Source organism: Chrysemys picta, chromosome 6 (genome assembly GCF_011386835.1).
Source record: "Chrysemys picta bellii isolate R12L10 chromosome 6, ASM1138683v2, whole genome shotgun sequence".
Classification (NCBI taxonomy): Eukaryota; Metazoa; Chordata; order Testudines; family Emydidae; genus Chrysemys; species Chrysemys picta.
In genome coordinates this window covers 71,849,402-71,871,470 of record NC_088796.1, presented here as the reverse complement: position 1 = coordinate 71,871,470, position 22,069 = coordinate 71,849,402, and the positions used below count along the sequence as shown (strand labels likewise).

General features: G+C 45.5%; 1 protein-coding gene across 2 annotated transcripts in view; it reads left to right on the top strand.

Moving 5' to 3' along the window:
* The window catches only part of PGGT1B (protein geranylgeranyltransferase type I subunit beta), a 62,922-nt gene that overhangs the window by 25,811 nt on the left and 15,042 nt on the right, over window positions 1-22,069 (top strand). The window contains exons 3-5 of one of the 2 annotated variants that reach the window (XM_005300127.5): window positions 1,365-1,432; window positions 9,924-10,075; window positions 21,791-21,923. In XM_005300127.5, the coding sequence (XP_005300184.1) occupies window positions 1,365-1,432; window positions 9,924-10,075; window positions 21,791-21,923 (353 nt within the window). Of the gene's footprint in view, window positions 1-1,364; window positions 1,433-7,105; window positions 7,350-9,923; window positions 10,076-21,790; window positions 21,924-22,069 lie in introns of those variants that run through there. The other variant, XM_065550338.1, reaches the window with a different exon arrangement.

The window sequence follows — 22,069 nt, the reverse complement described above, 5'->3', positions numbered from 1 at the left end:
TGCCAGAAACAGTCAGGAGTGGAGGAGTTTTGTCACTGCCTTAAACACCAGAGGCATAATGGGTAATGAATTTCTGTAGCCGCATGATCTTGTGTCATAACCACATCCTCATTCTCCTCTTCCCTCGTTGTTTCACACTTGTTGCATCTGGTCTAAAATTGAATTGTAAAACTCTTTGGGCTGGGGACTCTCTTGCTACTTGCTTATACAGGGGCCCAGCACAATGGGGCCTTCACTGCAGTGCTGAGAAACTAGATCTAGGGACCTTTCTCTTAAAGAAACTTGTATCAGTGTAGTTACTGGTAAGTTTCTACTGTAGACATGACACACACATATAAAGTGGGGCCTCGACTGGTAAATCACACCAGTGTAAGATGCCTCTGTATCTGTGCACAGTTCATCTGTATTAGATTCTTATGGCTTGCTGTGTAACTACATTGTCTAGTTACAGAGCAGCAGCCGTGTTAGTCTGTTATTGTCTAGTTAGTTTCTCCAATCAGGACTGGCTAGGACTTTAGATCAGAGCTAAGGGTATAACAGCAAAATTAAGGGGGCTTAAGAGCACCTAGTTGAGGGGAATTAGAACACTAACTATAGCCTTTCATCTCTAGAAGCCCTTGAGTCAAGCCAGCTATGTTATTGCAGCTCAGAGAGGCATATTTGAGCTGTGTAGAGGCCCTGTGCTGTGCTTGACTTTTGATTGTGTGTGGTATGCAGTCATATGTCCTAAGTACTAAGAGATCCTGAAGATCAACACAATATAAAACCTGTGAATAAGAGTTTCACATTTGAATGATTGCCAAGTGAGCAATTTTCTCTTATAAAAGCTTCTCATGATTTTGGAGGAGAGAGATAAGCAATGCTGTTATTAAATCTTGTAACCTTTCAGGCTATTTTAATTTCTTAGATCATATCCTGTGTGGTTTAACATAATGAGCCTATCTACCATCATTATGAAATGGCTAAAAAATCAGTACCCACTTAAAACCATAGTAGTTGACTCTGGTTTGCAGTTGATCTTAAACAGTCTTGGTGGATGGAAATCTAGAGGAAAACAACCTGTTTATACTATGTTTTTCCAACTAGGCAATTTCCTCTTCCAAAACAATGGAGGAAATTTCAACTAGCACAAAATATATTTCAGCCAGGTGAAGCATCTTTGGTCCTTGGCACGAAGATCGTTCTGAAAGAACTTCTATTCCCTGAAATAATATGCTGAGATTGCCAATGTACTGAAAAGATAAAAGCAAGCTATGGTAATGTTTTGAATTATGTTGAATTAACATGTCTGGATCCTATCCAAAGAGTAATAATTTTAAATGGCTGTTTCAACAGAGTAAATGAGGTGTTTTTTCCCCTCCTAGGATCAAATTTAAATCGCTGTGGCTTCCGAGGATCTTCATATTTGGGGGTGCCATTCAATCCATCCAAGGTTAGTTGGCTGTGTGTGTGTGTGTGTGTGTGTGTGTGCGCGCGCATGAGAGAGAGAGACAATCCCTGTAATAACTAGTAAATGATCTTGTGGCTTCTTGAGCATAACTACATAACCATGATGTGAATCTGAAGTGACTATAGAACCAGGAATCTTTTAAAGAAATTAATATTTAATTGTTTGCACTTACATAGTTTAAAAAAAAAAACACTATACCCCCACACAGTACTGTTTCTCTATTTACAAATGGTGATGAAGGAACGGTATATAGGTTGTGGATTGCCCAAACTACACAACAAATTGTCAATGCTTGGAAAATGGGAGTTCCTAATTGCAATCCACTGGACCTTACTGGGTAAAAATCTTCTCTGGTCCAAGAACTACATGTGGCCCCTGTCCAGAAAAAGCGGAATTCCGCATGGCAGAGGAGATACTCAGTATTTCTGTGTTCAACCTCAGGACACCGGAATCTTACTCAAATATGGGTGAGACCCTACTCACATCTGTTGTTGTGGGGGGGACATGAATGGGATTGAGGATCAAGGGGATGGGAAATGTGGGGAATAGCAGAGCCATTGCTTTTAATGATGGGAAACTGGAAGTGAACAGAGGCTGCTGAAGATGATTTGATAGGCTTCAAAGATACAAATAGAGTGGTAAGCTGAACAGGGAGAGGCAGCAGAAGGCAGGGGATTTATGCAGCATCTGGGAGGGTGGTGAAGACAAGTCAGTTGCTGCTATTATGTGGGAAATGGAATGTAGTTTCAGGTAGGGGACAAATTCCAGCCAAGAATCTGGATGGGGAGAGAAGGGTCAGAGGATTTTATGCGGGTTTGAACCTGGGAGGAGAGGGTGGGCATCTATGCACAGGAGTTGATTGACACTGGAGCAACAACTTACCTGCTCCTTTTGCATAGCAGATCAGCCCAGGCAGCAGAGCAGTTTCCTGCTTGGGTGCACAGAGTGGCACCCTTTGTTTTTTGTAATTTACATCCACAGTATCCATTCAGCAAAGCTAAAGAACTGTGAAGGGGAGTTAATGCATCTCTGCACTAGGCACTGCATTCGCAGCGTAATCTTCATTTCTTGGTTTGCTGTGGATCTGCCCCCTTTTTACACCATAGCTTGTGTGTGCATCATTTTACTCTAACATTGCAATAATCAGATGAATTTGTCACCTGTTATGATTGGCATTAGCCTCAGTCATAATCCACTACATACTGAACTGTTACGCAGCCTTGTGGGGAAAAAAATTAGTCTCTGTAACACTCTTACAGAAATAAACATAGCCGAGAGTCTGTAATTTTTAAGAGTTCTTGTTAAAATCTTATTAACCTTTAAATATGTAAATAACCATCCAAAACCTGAGTAAGGTTGTAAACACATCTTTGGTCTGATACTGTAAGCCAGTCTTCTGATTATATGGTGATTTTGAAGAACTTGATGGCTATCCCACAGCACTAGTGCAACATTGAGTGAGTGGACTCCTCCACCATAGGGGTGGCTACTAAATGACTGTATCATTCATAATATTGAAATAAAACTTTGAACAATTTAATGCAGTACATTAAATCAGGACATGCGTCATTGGGCGACTCATTTATGCCCAAATCCTCTCTCCTGCACAAAGCTTGAGGAACTGGGCTTAGCAAAAAGGATATAAAGTGCTGAATATGGTTACAGGGTGTCACCATTTCACTAGTGCTTTTTCATTTTGATGCATCTGTTCAAACAGCACACAATTTAAGACGTGGATCTTCTCTTGTCAGGAAATTAGTTGCTGCCCAATACACTGTCCTATGCTCTCATAATTTAGCCTGTAGAAAGGGGCCAGGGGGTAATCTGTAAAAGTCAGCTAATATGCATTCTTTAGTTTAAAAACTATTCATATATCAGCACATTTTTACATTCATGCATCAATACATTCTCTACTGCCTTTGGTGAAAAGGAATTGGATCTGCCTTGGTTAGAATTGATACCGTATTTTCCGGCGTATAAGACGACTGGGCGTATAAGACGACCCCCAACTTTTCCAGTTAAAATATAGAGTTTGGGATATACTCGCCGTATAAGACTACCCCTCTTCCAACGCACACCAAAAAAAAATTAAAAAAACATCAGATTTGATTTCAATATGGTAATTTTAATTCAAATGCTTATGACATGCAGGTACTTAGCAGGAAAACTGTCACTTATAAACATAAGGCTGTTTGTCATCAAACATGTAAACATAAAACAGTGCAAGTGGATTAAACTTTTCCTAATTCACTCTAAAGCTGAAAGGAAGGATAAGACAATAAACCCATGGGAGCTGCCATGCTGTTTGTTTTCTAAGCTGTCAACCAAACTGGAACTGATGATGATAGGAGGAAGATAACAAACAAGAGAGAGAGAGCAAGTGCCGGGCAAGTCCCTGGCGAGTTAGCAACGCCCATCATAACTGCAAGCTACGGTATTTTTACAGGTTTTGCTGGTGTGACAGTTTCCCTTTAAAAGCCTTCAAAATCCTCCTGTTCGTCATCTGATATCATAAGTACATCAATGACATCTTGTGATACATTTGTAAGGCAGTCATCGTATGGATCGAATTCCTTATCAGATGGTGTGGTCTCAGCTTCGGCTTCCTCTTCATCTTGCCACAAGTAGTCGTCCTCCATACCATCTAATGAATTTGATATGCCACACTTCTTGAAAGACTTGATTACTGTTTCTGCATCAATATCATTCCAGGCTTTTATGACAAACTTGCACAAAACATCCAACTGTGGAGCACGCATGTTTCCTCCTTTTGTGAATGACTTTTCGCCGCTAACCATCCATTCATTCCACTGTTCTTGAATGCGATCTTTAAATGGCTTGTTTAGGCACACATCCAGTGGCTGTACCAACGATGTCAATCCTGCAGGAATAACTGCCGCATCTGTGTTTAGTCTTGCAAGCATTTGCTTGGTACTGGGAGTTAAATGAGCCCTGAACATATCCCACACCAGTAGACTACATTTTTGAATAAGTCCACCTGGTCGCCTGCTCCATACATTATCAAGCCATAGCTTTACCCCTTCTTCATCCATCCAGCCTTTTTCATTCACATGTACAAAACAACCAACAGGGAACTTGAATTTCGGCATTGTTTTTCTTTTAAAAATAATCATTGGTCTCAGTTTGGCGCCATCAGCTGTGCATCCTAGTACCACTGTAAAACTGGACTTCTCATGTCCTGTTGTTTTAATTAAAATTGTTTTTTCACCTTTTTGATGGACAGTTTTATTTCCAACCATATCAAAATTCATTGGAGTTTCATCCATATTTCCAATACTACTTAACGCATAGCCATGTTTAGTGCGCTGTTGTATTACGTATCGATGGAAACTATTTACTTTGCTATCAAGATCTGCAGGTAATTTTGGGGCAATTTTCATCTTTTGCCTCAGTACCATATTATGCCTTCCCATGAATCTAGTACACCAGGATACAGTGGCCTTAAATCTGTTGCTGTGATCTGGGTTAGATTTGGCCCACTGAAGTGCAAACAAATGTATTTTATTTCGTGTCACTACATAACCGTTTTGGCGATGCTCATTCACCATGTCTGCTACATGTTTTTCGAGTTCTGGCCAATGTGGAGTGCCTCTTCTTAATGCACACTTACCCCTTGGCATACTCTTTAATGCTTTTTCATTTGCTTTCCAGTCCCGAACCATCTTTTCTGTTACTCCATATTGTCTTGCAGCAGGGCAGTTATGTTCCATGGCAAAGTTTACAACTTTAAGTTTGAAACTGGCTTCATATTTCTTTCTTCTTGCTGGTGGAGCCATGATGGGGTTTTGACTGTTGGACATTTGTATACTGTACTGTATGTACTGGTGCTATACTGTATGAACAGGTACAGATACTGGTGCTGTACTGTATGTGGTACCCAGTATACAACAACCAGCCAATCACGGCAAGCGATGTACCTTACCGGCGATTGGCTGGTTGTTGTATACAAAGCCTGCTTGGATTGGTCAGCTCTCCCTGCCTGCCCAGCCCTCCCTGTCTCCAAGACTATCAGAGCGTTAGCGCAAACACGCCTCTTTCACCCGTCTGGCCCGCCCTTGTATCCTATTACCTCCTTCTCTGCCTCTCAGATCTCGCACATGCGCGCCTGCGCCGCTTCACTGCAGTCCTCAGGAGCGAGATCTGAGAGGCAGAGAAGGAGGTACGGTAATAGGATACAAGGGCGGGCCAGACGGGTGAAAGAGGCGTGTTTTTCTGGGCACAGCGCCGCTCTATCTCTTTTTTTCCATACCCCGGGCGTCCCGGACGCCTGCAGCTTGCTCCGCCCTTCACTTACACCTTCCCGGTGAGGCGCCCCCTCACCTCGTCATCGGGCGGGGATGTGGCCGCGGCCGTTTTTGAGCTCCCCCCACCATATGCGGCGACCGCAGATTCTCCAGTCCGGCTCGGAAGTTTCAGCACCCGCCCTATAAGACGACACCTGGCGTATAAGACGACCCCCGACTTTTGAGAAGATTTTCCTGGGTTAAAAAGTAGTCTTATACGCCAGAAAATACAGTATATAAAAAAAGTCTTAAAATATTGCCAATGCTACCTTCTTTCCTTTTCAAATAAATTAAAGTGATTTAATGAAAGAAACAAAAACTATGGAACCCTTGCCATGATGAAGCTGGCTTTAAATGATATAGAATCATAGAAATATAGGGTTGGGAGGGGCCCTCGAGGTTTAGTCCCATTCTGCTGTGCGGAGGCAGGGCACACAAAGTGGCGGCGCCAGGATCTAGCAGGGCTCCTTCCTCACCTCTGGCACAGGGGCAATGGTAGCTCCTGCGTCCCATCGAACTAGACTGAGGCTCCTATTCTGGATGTTGTGACCTGGCATGTTGGGTTGCAGTGTAGCTCAGGTTTGGCCCCCCCACCCTGTGGTGATGGCTGAGAGGCAGCTGGGTCAAACCTGAATGGTGCTGCGATCTCATGGGCCTGGCTGCAATGCCTGGAGAGGGGATCTGGGACAGGAGCTGCTGCTGCAGGGTCAGTTGTAGACTCAAAAGTCACAGACAAATGGGAGAATTACACTATCTGATTCTTTCAGTGTCGTATATAATTAGTGCTGGCATCTTTCCTCTTCTTCCTGGACTTGCAAAGTAAAACAATTTAAGCATTTTGGCTAGTCCTGTTTTTATATAATCCCATTGCATTAAAAGCTTTGGAAATTCAATGATGATTGACCTTCTTGCATGTTATATAAGCAATTGTTGCAAAGTATCATGGAACTTTTCCAAACTCTTTTCACCTGTTAATGGCTTACTTTAATCTATTTGACCAAGTTAGATTGTAAAACACTTGGAAAGAAATCTGGTTACTCTCCTAGGTTACAAGGGACACTATCAGGGCAATGTTAGCTCCAAATGTAGGTTTTGTGGAAAAAAGACTTTAACAGTCATTTATAAACTGAATATTTATTGTGATGGAGCTTGATTCTATGGTCCTAGACATTGGAATTTGATAACTCCCCTGGGTGCATATATTTGGGGTCAGAAGAGCATCATGGGCAGTGGGCTACTGAGAATAAAAGTAATTGAGAGGGGAGATCTGTTGGATGGAAGGATGTAGTCTTGTAACCTTCAGAGTTGAAGTGCCTAGAATCCTTAAAACCATGTTCTAATCCCAGCAGAGACAACTCCCTCTCGAAGTTAGATAAATAAAGTACTATGCAGTTTGCTGATTGGTGGGTGTGTAAGAGGAGATGGCAAAAACAACATCCTGTCTACTCTGCCTGGGCTTTGGACCTCTCTTCCTTTACCAGTCATCTGAGCCATGGGAGGAAGAGCAACATGGTCCTAGGTGTGGAGTTAATGCCAGGACTGGAGACTTTTTCCCTCCGCAGACATTCTCTGGGAGCAGCTGCGGCAGAAGGACAGTGAGTGAGGCCCACTATGACTTCCCATTCTGCACCTCTGTTCTACCTCAGTGGAGGGATAACCTGGAAGTTGCCAGTAAGATTGAAAGTAGGTTTGCTGGGCTGCAGCCAGAGAAGGAAGCCCTAGGATGTGCTTGCTCTGGCTACAGCCCCCCCAAACTTGCCTTCGGGGCTGCTATCAGGGAAGGAAGTGCTGGAATTTATTGAGCCCGGGTCCTGCATGCCAGGTCAGGAAGCAACCCAGAGAGCGCAAAGAGACATTGTGCAGCTCCATGGGTCCCCAGTGCCCCCACTCCATGTGGAAAGCTCCAGCATCTGGGCTTCAGCCCCACTGCTGCCCTGCCTGCTGCCTCCTCTCAGAGCCCACAGCACTGGGATTCCGGTGGGGGTGGGGGGGAAGGAGGTGTCTTCTATTGCGCAAGGAGGCAGGTGCCACAGCCTGTTACCTCCTGTATGGACTGTGGGTCCTTGACCACAAGCAGGTTTGCTGCAGCCAGGGAAGGAAGGAAGCACTGGGACAATGCCAAACCTGTACACCCAGCACCAGGGTAGGACAGAGCACAGGGAGAGCTAGTGCAGCCCCAGCACTTCTTTCCTTGATTGCAGCCCTGTAAACTTGCTTACAGCCAGGGCCTTTCTTCCCTCTTCTTCCTCTTCTCTCCCAACCCCACCCCCCAACCATCTCCCCCGAAAGTTGTTAAATGGCATGCCTGTTGGCAAAGTTTGAATCCCTTTAACGTTAAAGTAAATGGGGTGGCATTGGTTCACAGTAAAATGTTGGTATAAAGCAAAAGTTGTTGATAGTAGGATTGCTATTAAGCAGTATCCACTGTAGCTTATAAAATGCTTGGGGGAAATCCATCTAAATGAAATGTATCATAATAATAATACCTAGCTCTTATATAGTGCTTTGTCATAGATCTCACAGCATCTTATAACTGAAGTTAGACCATTACCTCCATTTTACAGACAGAGGAACAATTTATGAACTTATCTAATTCTGTTTTGAACCCAGTTAAACTTTAGGCCTTCACATCATCCCCTGGCAATGAGTTCCACAGGTTGACTATGCATTATGTGAAGTACATATCTACATTTGTTTTAAACCTGCTGCCTAATTGGGTGACCCTTAGTTCTTTTGTTAAGTGAAAGGCTAAATAACACTTCCCTGTTCACTTTTCCCATACCACTTGTGATTTTTATAGACCTCTATCATACCCCACCCTAACCACCCACCTGGACATGGCTTTTCTAAGATAAACAATTCCAGTCTTTTTAATCTCTCCTTGTATGGAAGCTGTTCCATATCCCTAGTAATTTTCGTTGCCTTCTTTGTACTTTTTCCAATCCTAATACCTTTTTTCAGATGGGGTGACCAGACCTGCATGCTGTATCAAGGCATCGGCATACCATGGATTTATGTAGTAGCATTTTGATATTTTCTGTCTTATTATCTATCCGTTTCCTAGCGGTTACTAACATCGTTAGCTTTTTTTGTCTGACGATGTATACTGAGTGGATGTTTTCAGAGAACTATCCACAATGACTCCCAAGTTCTCTTTCTTGAGTGGTAACAGCTAATTTAGTCCCCATCATTTTGTGTGTATAGTTGAGATTGTTTTCCAGTGTGGTTACTTCGCATTTACAAATTTAATTTCATCTGCCATTTGGTTACCCAATTTAGTGAAATCCCTTTGTAACTCTTCGCAGTCAGCTTTGGACTTAACTATCTTGAGTAATTTTGTATTATCTGCAAATTTTGCTATCTCACCCACCTTTCCAGGTCATTTATGAATATGTTGAACAGTATAGATCCTTGCGGGGACACCACTAATTACCTCTCTTGTGAAAACTGACCATTTCTTCCTACCCTTTGTTTCCTATCTTTTAACCAGTTACAGATCCATGAGAGGACCTTCCCTCTTATCCCATGACTGCTGAGTTTGCTTAAGTGCCTTAGGTGAGGGACCTTGTCAAAGGCTTTCTGAAAGTCCAATTCACTACATTGACTGTATCACTCTTGCCCACACGTTTGTTCATCCCCCTCAAAGAATTCTAATAGACTGGTGAGGAATGCTACAGTAGCCATGCTGACTATTCCTCCAACATATCATGTTTGTCTGTGTCTGATAATTACTGTAGTTTCAACCAGTTGCCTGGTACTGAAGTTAAGGTTACCAGTCTGTAATTTCCAGGATTGCCTCTAGAGCCTTTTTTAAATATGGGTGTTACATTAGCAACAGTCCATTCATCTGATACAGTGGCTGATTTAAGCAACAAGTTCCATATCACAGTTGGTAGTTCTGCAATTTCATATTTAAGTTTTTCTTTAAAGTATTTGTAAGCTTCTTGCTCCTCAGCAAAAGTGTTAGATGGAGCTATGCAGTTATATAGTTTCTTCAGGCATGTCTAGTCACATAAATTCCACTTCTGCAAAATGGGTGCAGAGATTAACATTATCTTTAAAATATTGTCAACGCTTTGAATTTGTAAATGTAAATCATTGAATACTTAATTGTAATTCAAGAGCTTATGAAATCAAAATAAGTTAAATGTATTTTCTTTTAATTTTAGGGTCCTGGTATATCTCATCCCTATGACAGTGGGCACATAGCAATGACATACACTGGACTATCATGCTTGGTTATTCTTGGAGATGACTTGAGTCGAGTAAATAAAGATGCCTGCTTGGCAGGACTGAGAGCTCTCCAACTGGAAGATGGAAGGTACAGGACGTTCTTTATTACAGGAGACATTGGAAATTTTTGAGGAAAATCTAACCATGGAACAAAATATACACTTCACGCCCGTAAAATATCTGTGTTATGTCTTGTCCATCTTCCAGAATTTTGTTTGCTGTGGTTGGTGTGAAAACTTTAGAATATAGGCAAGTTACTCTACTGCGGTCTTGATGCATTCCAGGACTGACTGATTTCTTGGCCCAGTGCACATCCACTATTGGAAAGTTACTGGCTGGCCTGGTGACATGATGGTAGTGCTTTGTATGGTGCCTTTCAGGAGAGCTGAAGTGAACGTTGGCACACCCTCACATTCTCTGGTTGTGTAACTCTGCGGAACACTGTCAAGGCAGCTTTCTGTGCCTTCTGGGAAGAGAGATTTGCTTAGGTCTGATGACTACTTCTCACTGACTTAGGAGTGGCACTGAGAGGATGAAAGTTAGAAGTTGAGATTCAGAGGTATAATTGGGTGGAGAAAGAGGATACTAGGGATCCCTACCATATCTGGATTCTTTTTCTGCAGTCAGTAAAGATGAACTCCATTGCATAAATGAGCATTATTGTGTTCCTCAGATCCAATAATAGATACTGAGTGATTCTGCTTGTAGTCAGTGAGAGACAATTGGTCAGCCTGCACCTCCCCCCCCCCAATCTTTTCTCCATACTCATTTCCTCCAAGCAGTACACTAACCTTTTCAGTTGCCTCCAACACAGTGAGCAAATGGCATGTGGAGCATGGGTATCTCTCTATGGTGCTGGAAACACTAGGTCTTGCTAGAAGAAAGCTCGCAGAAGTGCAATATGTGCAGTACTATGCTACAGCAAAGTTTGACTTTCTGCACAGTCTCCTCAGAATACCTTAGTCTCTAGAGATGGAATGCATCTTCTTCAGTGGTAGCTAACTCTGAAGTCAAATGTCAAAAGATTTAAATGTCATTAGGAAATATGCTTATCTGGGTGCTAATGCCAGTTATTCAGAGCTCTATCCATGCCAGGACCGCTGATCCAATTTGCAGCCTCTACTGCTGGCTGTATGCCCTGATGTCTTGTCCTATTTAGAAGGATACAGATGTTATTGGGGCCAAAATCTTTGAGCATGTCTATTTAAAAAAAAACCACAAGTAGTTTTTATTTTAAGACATGAGAAAGTTAGACACACATTCTGCTGCAGTATGTGTAACCCAAAGTTGCAGCTTAGTACATAATTGTGTGTAAACAGCTAGTTTGTCCAGTCTGAATGAGGAACATCAACGTGAATATAGCAGAGTAAATCAGACTTTCGTTTTTAATGAAATCACAAACTTCCTTACCTAATAGCTTCCCCTCAAAATGACTCTAGTTATAAATCAGAATGCTTTAGCTTAGTTACTACATTAAGTGTGTATATAATATATAAAGGGTATGTATGCATTTAAAAAAAAAACTTTCAATTTTTTATTTTTTTAGCAATATTTGTTTCAGTACTAAAAATAGTGTTTCAACATCACCCAGCAAGGTTGTTGTCTCAAGACTGATCTGCAAACAGTTCTTGTACTGGTACAAAACCTGTTCAGTTAGTGTTGTGATTTTTACAGAAATAGTTAACCAGCACAGCCCTAGAGTGGGCCATTATAGATACAAGGCACCTTGACACTAATATTTGTCTTATTTCCCCTTCCTATACAGGAATCGCTACATTGATAAAACACCTCTGTAGCAATATAATTTCAGCTAAGATAAGGGGATTCTACTGCTTGAAATTACACTGATGTAATTAAAGCTGTGCAACTTTTGTGTGTAAACAAACCCTTAGTGGCTGCTGCTGTTTCAGTGATCTTCTCTAGCTGAGAACATGTTACAGCCAACGCACTGTAGAACTAAAAATATTGGCTTTCCTGTTAGAAAGCACTGCATATCTGTGTAAAACTTGTTTTAAAGTAAGCACTATTCTTAAACTGTTCATTTATTGTTGAGTGAAGAATAGTTCAAGTTAAGAAGACTGTTTGTTTTTATGTTCTATGTTTTGCGATTCCCAGTTGGTCTTTAGTGGGAATGTAGATTGATTCCTTATGGTAGCTCTTTTGAGTGATTGATTTTTAAAGACCGTGAAAAGCATAATTAACGTGTTTTGGTGATTCCTTTCCTTGTAATTAGAAGAGATGCAAGAGACCCAGTGTACAAACTCAAGTTTTTCTAATAAAACTCTTCAACAGACTGAGATTTTTGAACAGTATGTGGGGCTCTCAGGCTCTTAAATAATTTTTTAGGTTGTCTGGAGAACTAACCATACTTAAAAAGAAGAACAGGAGTACTTGTGGCACCTTAGAGACTAACAAATTTATTAGAGCATTTGTTAGTCTCTAAGGTGCCACAAGTACTCCTGTTCTTCTTTTTGCGGATACAGACTAATACGGCTGTTACTCTGTAACCATACTTAGGCACTGTTAAGTCAACCAATTACTTGCTTTTTTTCTGCTTCCAGAAAAGGTGGAGCAGAAAAAATTAATCCTATTACAGAAAGCATAAATATTAGATGATGTCAGCATAACCTTCAGTTGCTGTCTGGCCACCCCCAAGCTGCTAAATTCTAAAAATGAATGCCAGGCATTAATTGAATTCCCTCTCTGTGGATCCAGTTGTGTTGATCCACAGTAATATATATCAGCCAAAAAGACTCTGACCCCCAGAAATACCATCTGTAAGATTGAATGAAGCCAATAATTTTGTTTATGAAAACAGAACAGTCTCTTCTGAGCCTTTTTTTCATGACAGGTATTTGGGAGTTCTAGACCCAACTTTTAAAGATATAGCAAAAATCCAAGCATTGTGTACTACATTAGAACATGAAACTTAAGAACTTAAGCTGTTTTCTTCTAGAAACCAGAGGTGCCCTTTAGAAATACCCAAGATTTTTTTTTTCTGAAGACCATCATAATGTTGGTAGGTCTTCATAAGCCTGAGTTTTGTTCCAGATTCAGTCAGGATAGCCTACTGAAAGCTCACATGGTGAAATAACTCTTGCTATCTATGCACTTTAAAATGTATTTGAAATTCAGTACAGTCTTAGTTAACTATGATGTTAATTGAAGAAATGTAAGAGGTAATAGGGCTTGCTCTGTCTTTAAAGTAGCCCACATTCTGCTATAAGACTGACTTAATAATCTGAACTTAATATGTTAAACTAAATGTGTATCTAAAGAGGTGTTTGTGGGGGTTTTTTTGTTTTTTTTTTTTTTTTTTTTTAAATTAAGCCAGAATAGAAAGGCACAGGGGTGCACAGGAAATGTTGGGTAGAAGACTGTATAGAAAAAACACCAGAGCTGGTTACGTGTAGAGCTCTGATCTGTGATTTTATTACCTTCTTCTTCGAGTGCTTGCTCATATCCATTCCATTAGGTGTGTGCGCGCCGCGTGCACGATCGTCGGAAGATTTTTACCCTAGCAACACCGGCGGGTCGGCTGTGGAGCCCCCTAGAGTGGCGCCTTCATGGCGCTGAATATATACCCCAGCCGACCCGGCGCCCCCTCAGTTCCTTCTTACCGCCCCTGACGGTCGTTGGAACTGTGGAGCGCTGCTTAGCTGTTCTCCACTTTCCCTAGCTTATCTTGTTGTATCATAGTTGTAGTTATAGTTATAGTCTTAGAGTTTGTTGTAAGTTAGTTAAGTAGTTTTAAAGTTGTTCTAAATAGTCCAGGGGATTAAGGGGGTCGTCTCCCCCCTTTCTCCCCCGGCCGCGGGGCCGGGCTCATGCCCAACGCTCCCGGCTTCAAGCTGTGCGCCTCCTGCGCTAAACCTATGCCCACGAGCGACCCGCACGAATCCTGTCTGAAGTGCCTGGGAGAGTCACACCAGACAGACAAGTGTAAAATCTGTAAGGCCTTCCGTCCGAGAACCAAGAAGGAGCGGGACTTTCGGCTCAGGCAACTTCTGATGGAGGCGGCTCTTAGCCCGGACGCTCCTTCTACGAGCAAGGCCCCGGCACCTAGCACCTCGGTGCGCAGTGCCCCGGCGGCACCGGCTGCGACGACCACGCGAGTGGCGTCAGACAAGCCTCCCCGGCACCGGACCTCGTCGGCACCGCAGACACAGCAAGTGCCTCGGCGCCGGTCCTTATCCCCAGGGCATAAAAAAGCCCATAAGACGGGGACATCAGTGCCGAAGACGCCAGCTCCCCCAGTGTCGGGGGTAGAGCCGCGTCCACCGGTGGAGCAACGAAAACAGGTGCCTCCGGCACCGTCGACTCCGGCGCCGAGGCCGTTGAGTCCGGTGCAAATAGCGTCTCCCCCCAGGCCGGCGGTGATACAGTGCCTCCCGTCGACTCCAGAGACCTTCGCGGCGGCGAGAGACTTAATAGCTCTCACGGAGCCGGCACCGCCTCAACCACCGGCACCGACTGCACCGTTGACTCGCCCGGTCCAGTCGAGGGGGAAACCTGCCTTGATGCGCCCGCCATCACAAGGGCTGGAACCTCGGCACCGATCCAGGTCCCGAAGCAGGTCCCCACGCCGCTCGCAGTCCCGGCACCGAATATCGTCTCGGCACCGGTCGTACTCGCGGCCAAGATCTTCTTCGCGGCACCGCTCTTCGTCTCGGCACCGATATGATCGTCGGCACCGATCAACGTCGAGACGTAGTTCTCGGCACCGCTACGGTCGACGCTCGACGTCGAGGGGTCGCTCCCGGCACCGGGCATACTCCAGGTCCTCGTCGAGGTCCAGATCCGACTCCCGGCACCGACGAGGTCATCGGCACCGGTCGCGGTCCCGGCACCGATCGCCGGCACCGCGCAGAGATAGATCATCTCCGGACCGGCACCGTGCGGCACCGCAGCCCACCGGGATGGTTTCATCTCTCTCGGCACCGCCATGGCCGTCTAGATCGGTGTCTCGTTCCTCGGAGGACCTGTCGAGATCGGCATACCCCCCTCAAGGGCACGCCGAGGAACAAAATTTCGGCCACTGGCAAGAGATGGCAGAGGACCACTCTCATGGACCATCTCACTGGTCGTTTTGGACCCCGTGGGCGTACCACCAAGAGCAAGGGGCTCCAATACCATCGACCTCTCGCTCGGGTCACTCGGTCAGAAGGGCCCCAGAATCCACCATCTCTCGGCCTCCGCCAGGAGGCATGGAGGCTTCGGTGTCCACGCCACCCGACACCAGGGACCCAAGTGCAGGTGATGCCCCGGCCCAAGAGCAGGGGGATCAGGACCCCCCCTTGGATCCAGTGCCACCGGAGGCATCCTCTTCCTCCTCTCCGGATGAGGCAGTGGCGGGCACTTCCTGTACGGGTCCCCCTCCGATAGATCTTCGGGCTCACCAGGATCTCCTGCGTAGGATGGCCCGTAATATGGACCTACAGGTGGAGGAGATAGTGGAGGTTCACGACCCGATCGTGAATATCCTTGGAGCAGATGCCCCATCGAGGGTGGCGTTACCTCTGATCCGCACGATCCAAACAAATGCGGATACGATATGGCAAACTCCTGCCTCCATTCCACCCACAGCGAGAGGGGTGGAAAGAAAATACTTTGTCCCGTCTAAGGACTGTGGGTACTTGTATACCCACCCCCAACCGTGTTCACTGGTGGTGGAATCAGTGAATGCACGAGAGCGCCACGGCCAGCAGGCTGCAGCGCCTAAATCAAAAGAGGCTAAGCGGCTCGATCTGTTTGGCCGCAAGGTTTACTCAGCCGGAGGGCTACAACTTAGAGCGGCGAACCAACAGGCGCTACTGAGCCGCTACAATTTCAACTCCTGGAACTCTATGGGGAAGTTTAAGGAGTTGATTCCCCAAGAGTCCAGGGAGGAGTTTGGAGCCATGGTAGAGGAGGGCAAGAAGGTGGCTCGGACCTCCTTGCAAGCCTCCTTGGACATTGCAGACTCAGCGGCGAGGACCCTGGCTTCGGGTGTCGCTATGCGCAGGATCTCCTGGCTTCAGGTTTCGGGTTTGCCTCCGGAGCTGCAGCAAACCCTACAAGATCTGCCTTTTGAGGGTCATGGATTGTTCTCAGATAAGACGGACTCTCGCCTGCAGAGCCTCAAGGACTCGAGAACAATCATGCGCTCCCTGGGGATGCATGTTGTGGGCCCCCAGCGCAGGCCGTTTAGGCCGCAGCCTCAGCGCTTCTACCCCCCCCCCGCCTCGTCAGAGACAGGACTCGGCCCGGAGGCGAGGGCGAGGTGGTAGAAGAAGGTGGACCGGCCCTCAACCTGGCCAGAACCAGGGGCCACCTAGACCACCTTCAGGCCCCAGGCAGAACTTTTGAAGGTGCGGTCGAGGACGGCGCCCCAGTCATCCCCCAGGATCCAGCCCCCTCCTTTCGGGATCGCCTCTCCCACTTCCACCGTGCTTGGTCCCTTATAACTTCGGACCGTTGGGTCCTCCGCACGGTGGAGAGGGGATACGCTATCCAGTTTTCTTCATTTCCCCCCTCCTCCCCCCCTTCCCCGTCCCTCTTCAGGGACCCTTCTCACGAGCAACTTCTTATACAGGAAGTCTCTACGCTCCTCGCCATGGGGGCCATAGAGGAGGTTCCAGTGGATTTAAGGGGCAGGGGATTCTATTCCCGTTACTTCCTCATCCCCAAGTCCAAAGGAGGTCTGCGACCCATCTTGGACTTGCGCGGACTCAACAAATTCGTAGTAAAGTTGAAGTTCCGCATGGTCTCTCTGGGGGCCATTATCCCTTCCCTCGATCCTGGAGACTGGTTTGCCGCCCTCGACATGAAAGACGCATACTTTCACATTGCTATTTACCCGCCTCACAGACGCTTCCTCCGATTCGTGGTAAACAGGGTGCACTACCAATTTGCAGTCCTTCCCTTCGGCCTATCTTCGGCCCCACGGGTCTTCACGAAATGTATGGCTGTCGTGGCAGCGTACCTTCGTCGGCAAGGGATACAGGTGTTCCCGTACCTAGACGACTGGCTGGTACGCGGTCGCACCAAGGAACAAGTTCGCGATCACGTCCACATAATAGTGCGCACATTCAACAAGTTGGGTATCCTACTCAACAAGGACAAATCCACTCTAGAACCTACCCAGAGAATAGAATTCATCGGTGCGGTTCTAGACTCCAGACGCGCACAAGCCATCCTGCCAGACAATCGCTTTTGCACCATCACGAGCCTCATCCAAGGACTCAAGGCCTTCCCAACTACCACGGTGAGGTCGTGCCTTACCCTGCTGGGTCACATGGCTTCCTGCACGTACGTAACCAGGCATGCCAGACTTCGGCTTCGCCCACTCCAGACCTGGGTGTCATCAATATACCACCCACATCGGGACAGCCTGAATATGGTGGTCACAATCCCGAACTCGGTCCTGACCTCCCTCACATGGTGGCTAGATCACAATGTGGTTTGCGAAGGGATGCCGTTTCACGCCCCACAACCCTCTCTGCACCTGGTCACAGACGCTTCATCTCTGGGTTGGGGCGCCCATCTCAACGAGCACCATACCCAGAGCCTGTGGACTGCACCTCAGCTAGCCCTACACATCAATGTTCGGGAACTGATGGCGGTGCGCCTGGCGTGCCAGGCATTTCTCAATCTCCTACGGGGCCGCTGTGTGTTAGTTCTCACCTACAACACCACGGCCATGTTTTACATCAACAAGCAAGGAGGAGCACGTTCGTCAATTCTATGCCAAGAGGCCATTCGCCTGTGGGACTTCTGCATCGCCCACTCAATCCATCTCACGGCATCGTTCCTCCCTGGAGTCCAGAACACTTTAGCGGACCGACTCAGCAGGTCCTTTCAAACGCACGAGTGGTCTATCCGTCCGGACATCATACATTCCGTCTTCCAGAAGTGGGGGTTTCCCCAGATAGACCTGTTTGCATCTCGAGACAACAGGAAGTGCCACGTGTTCTGCTCCCTGCAAGGTCGAGCCCCAGGCTCCCTCTCGGATGCGTTTCTCCTTCCCTGGAAAGACCACCTGTTTTATGCCTTCCCTCCGTTTCCTCTGGTCCACAAGGTACTGCTCAAATTGCGCAGAGACCAGGCACAGGTAATTCTGGTCGCTCCAGCGTGGCCGAGACAACATTGGTACACCACGCTGCTGGAACTCTCGGTTCAGACACCGATCCCGCTTCCGTTGTATCCGGATCTCATCACGCAGAACCACGGCCGGCTGCGTCACCCCGACCTGCAATCACTCCACCTCACGGCGTGGATGCTCCATGGTTCACCCAGGCAGAGCAACAGTGTTCACACTCTGTCCAACAGATTCTGCGGAGCAGTAGGAAGCCTTCAACACGGACCACATACTTGGCCAAGTGGAAGCGGTTCTCCTGTTGGTGCGAACAACGAGCCACGTCCCCATTGCACGCACCTATTCCTCTTATTTTGGAATATCTCCTCTCCCTAAAACAGCAAGGGTTGGCGATATCTTCAATTAGAGTTCACCTGGCCGCTATATCGGCCTTCCATCCAGGGGAACTCGCGTCCTCGGTATTCTCTAACCCGATGGTCGTTAGATTCCTCAAGGGCTTAGACCGGATGTACCCACAACAACGTCAGCCCGTTCCGACGTGGGACCTCAACCTGGTTCTCTCCAAGCTCACAGGTCCTCCATTCGAGCCACTGGCCACCTGTTCACTTCTGTACCTGTCCTGGAAGGCAGCCTTCCTCGTAGCCATCACCTCAGCAAGGCGCGTTTCTGAACTCAGGGCGCTTACATCCGAGCCCCCTTACACAGTTTTCCACAAGGATAAAGTGCAGCTTCGTCCACATCCTGCCTTTCTCCCTAAAGTGGTTTCTCCATTTCATATCAACCAGGATATATTTCTCCCGGTTTTTCACCCTAAACCACATGCTACTCGCCAGGATCAACGTTTGCATTCCCTGGACGTGCGAAGGGCCCTGGCCTTCTATATTGACCGCACAAAGCACTTTAGAAAGACGACGCAACTCTTCGTTGCAGTGGCCGACCGAATGAAAGGATCACCGGTCTCCTCACAACGCCTATCCTCCTGGATTACGTCTTGCATCCGGACTTGCTACGACCTGGCAGGTGTCTCAGTACCACACCTCACCGCTCACTCCACGAGGGCCCAAGCTTCCTCGACGGCTTTCCTGGCGCAAGTTCCGATCCAGGACATTTGTAGAGCTGCGGTTTGGTCGTCAGTCCACACGTTTACGGCTCACTATGCACTAGTGCAGCAGTCCAGGGACGATGCTGCCTTCGGATCAGCAGTTTTGCACACAGCAATGTCTCACTCCGACCCCACCACCTAAGTTGGGCTTGGGAGTCACCTAATGGAATGGATATGAGCAAGCACTCGAAGAAGAAAAGACGGTTACTCACCGTTGTAACTGTTGTTCTTCGAGATGTGTTGCTCATATCCATTCCAAACCCGCCCTCCATCCCCACTGTCGGAGTAGCCGGCAAGAAGGAACTGAGGGGGCGCCGGGTCGGCTGGGGTATATATTCAGCGCCATGAAGGCGCCACTCTAGGGGGCTCCACAGCCGACCCGCCGGTGTTGCTAGGGTAAAAATCTTCCGACGATCGTGCACGCGGCGCGCACACACCTAATGGAATGGATATGAGCAACACATCTCGAAGAACAACAGTTACAACGGTGAGTAACCGTCTTTTCTGTCTGTGAATCCATTGTTAGACCTTGTAGAAATTTGTGTGTAGCACTTCCCTAGAGGTCCTGCTGTCAATCTTTGAAGAGAGTATGTTCCTTCATGAATGAACTGCCCTGGGATCTTGACTGTAAAAACATCCCTTCCATTTCTGAATCCTCGGTTTGTCCAGGTTATTTGCATTAGTACCCCAGCAAATCTGACCATAAGTGGAATCTGTTTTGACTGCAGTGCAAGGGAAGTTAGCAATTGACCTCTAAATCACTTGGTAACTAAAGGAGAATATTTCCTATCTGGTGGTCAGTTTTGGAGGAGAGAATTGCCCCAATTTGACAGTTGAATTCTAGCCAAGGGAGCCCATCCATACTATTAAAATATAGCAAGAGGCAAATAGGATATTGCCTAACGGACACTCCCCATTCTTTGGAGTTGGAACCATTAAATATAGCAGCTTCTTAAGGAAGCAGAGCTGGTCTAATACAGAGGGATTAAAACTTAAATAACATTCATCTCAACTCCCAAATTTCTCTGTAAAAATCAGCATTGGAAATGAAAACGTAACCTGAATGGTCTTTATAAAGTATACAGTAGCAAGAGAAGTGCATGTAATTTGTTAGAAACTGGTAGGTTCTAACTGGTTGTGCTGTTATGATTCCCATTCATAGTATTAAAATCCAGGTTCTAAGTATTTAGTCTATTTGTAAAGCCATATATATACTAAACTATTTGAATAATTGTTGCTTAGCAGTGAAAATTATACATGTACCCTCTCAAATTAACTGTTTTACACAATTCAGCTTTTGTGTGTGTGTGTATATAACCTGGATATATCAGGATTATCTAAATGCTTATTGTCCATTTTAATCGTCTAAGGATAAAATTCTAGTTCTTATCCCTCTCTAAATAAGGAAATTGGATTGACAGACTAATGGGCTGTTAGTATAAAGAGATTAATTAGCCTACATTTTACTTAAAATAAATTGCACTGCTATTATAAATGTCTCAGATCCACACATCTGATAGACATTTGTAAAACATGGATCCCTTTACTTAGAAAAAACTAAGTTAAAAAATGTCTAGCAATTTAGGTTGGGTTTATAGCTAATGAAAAGACCTTGTTTTAGGTCACACATTCTATGTGGGTAGTTAAAAATTGAACAGACAGCAGCTTTGAGAGAGCCTATAATTAAGAGTAGGGTGTAATGGTGTTATTTCGGAAGGGACTATGATCAATTTGATTATTAAACTGAGACAGCAGTGTTAATTAAAATGGAAGTGTTGGCTTAATTTATTTTTAACTTATGAGTCAGGTGAGACTTACATGGTTATCACATGATAGGGTTCTACAAAGTTAAACCATTTTCAAGAACTCAAAATTATTAAAATACAATGCTAAATTGCTTTAATAAACTGGAAATTCCAAATTCAAAGGGGTGTATACAACAGTGTGTGATATTTCCAGAATTGAGCCTACTGTCTCGAGCAACTGACTAACATTTAATGGACTAAATGCTCAGATGTTTGTGTCAAGAAATTGCAAGTGTGCATTTGTTTGTCCAACTTAGGCACGTGAATAGCCCAGTGTGCATGCAGACATTGATTTGCACCTCAACTGGACACAGGCCTCTTGTAGTAGGGCCCAATGCAAAGGTTTATGTAGAGCTTTTAAAGACAAAAGGATGACTTTAGTACTCCAGACAGGTGATCTCGTAAGAAGCCATTTAAAAATACTTCTGCACACTTAACCTGCTTCAAATGTTTTTAAAGCTGCTAAGTATTCAAACTGCTTATATTTGAGCCAAATGAAGTCTTGTCAGGAAGCTGTAAAGCGAAGCGTTGCCGTCTTGTTTTTGAGGTTGTGAAAGCACAAAATCCAAGGCCGGTGCCTGATCTGGGCAAGCAAACTAAAATATATGGTTGGATTAGTTGCCCTTTAAAATGGGGACATAGTATTGTCCTTCTGAAGAGTACAGTTTGAAATATTTAAGGAACTTCCTCTTGAGATGAGAAGTATATGATAAACTAGCCTGGGGTGGGGGTGGGTGTGTGTGTGTGTGTGTGTGTGTGTGTGTTCATAATGTGATAGCCTTTGCAATGCATAATGAGACAAATCTGTATTTCTTTTAGTTTCTGTGCTGTGCTTGAAGGTAGCGAGAATGACATGAGATTTGTATACTGTGCTTCCTGTATTTGCTACATGCTGAACAACTGGTCAGGCATGGATACGAAGAAAGCGATAGAATATATTAGAAGAAGTATGGTGAGTTTTCCTAAGTGTGTGTTTTGTGGGGGTTTTTTTGTTTTGTTTCAATGATATTCTTCAAATCTTAAGACCGTAGGTTTTCTGCCTGCTGCAGCATGTGGCTAACACAATCACCAGCACTACTTGAATACAAGCCATAACCT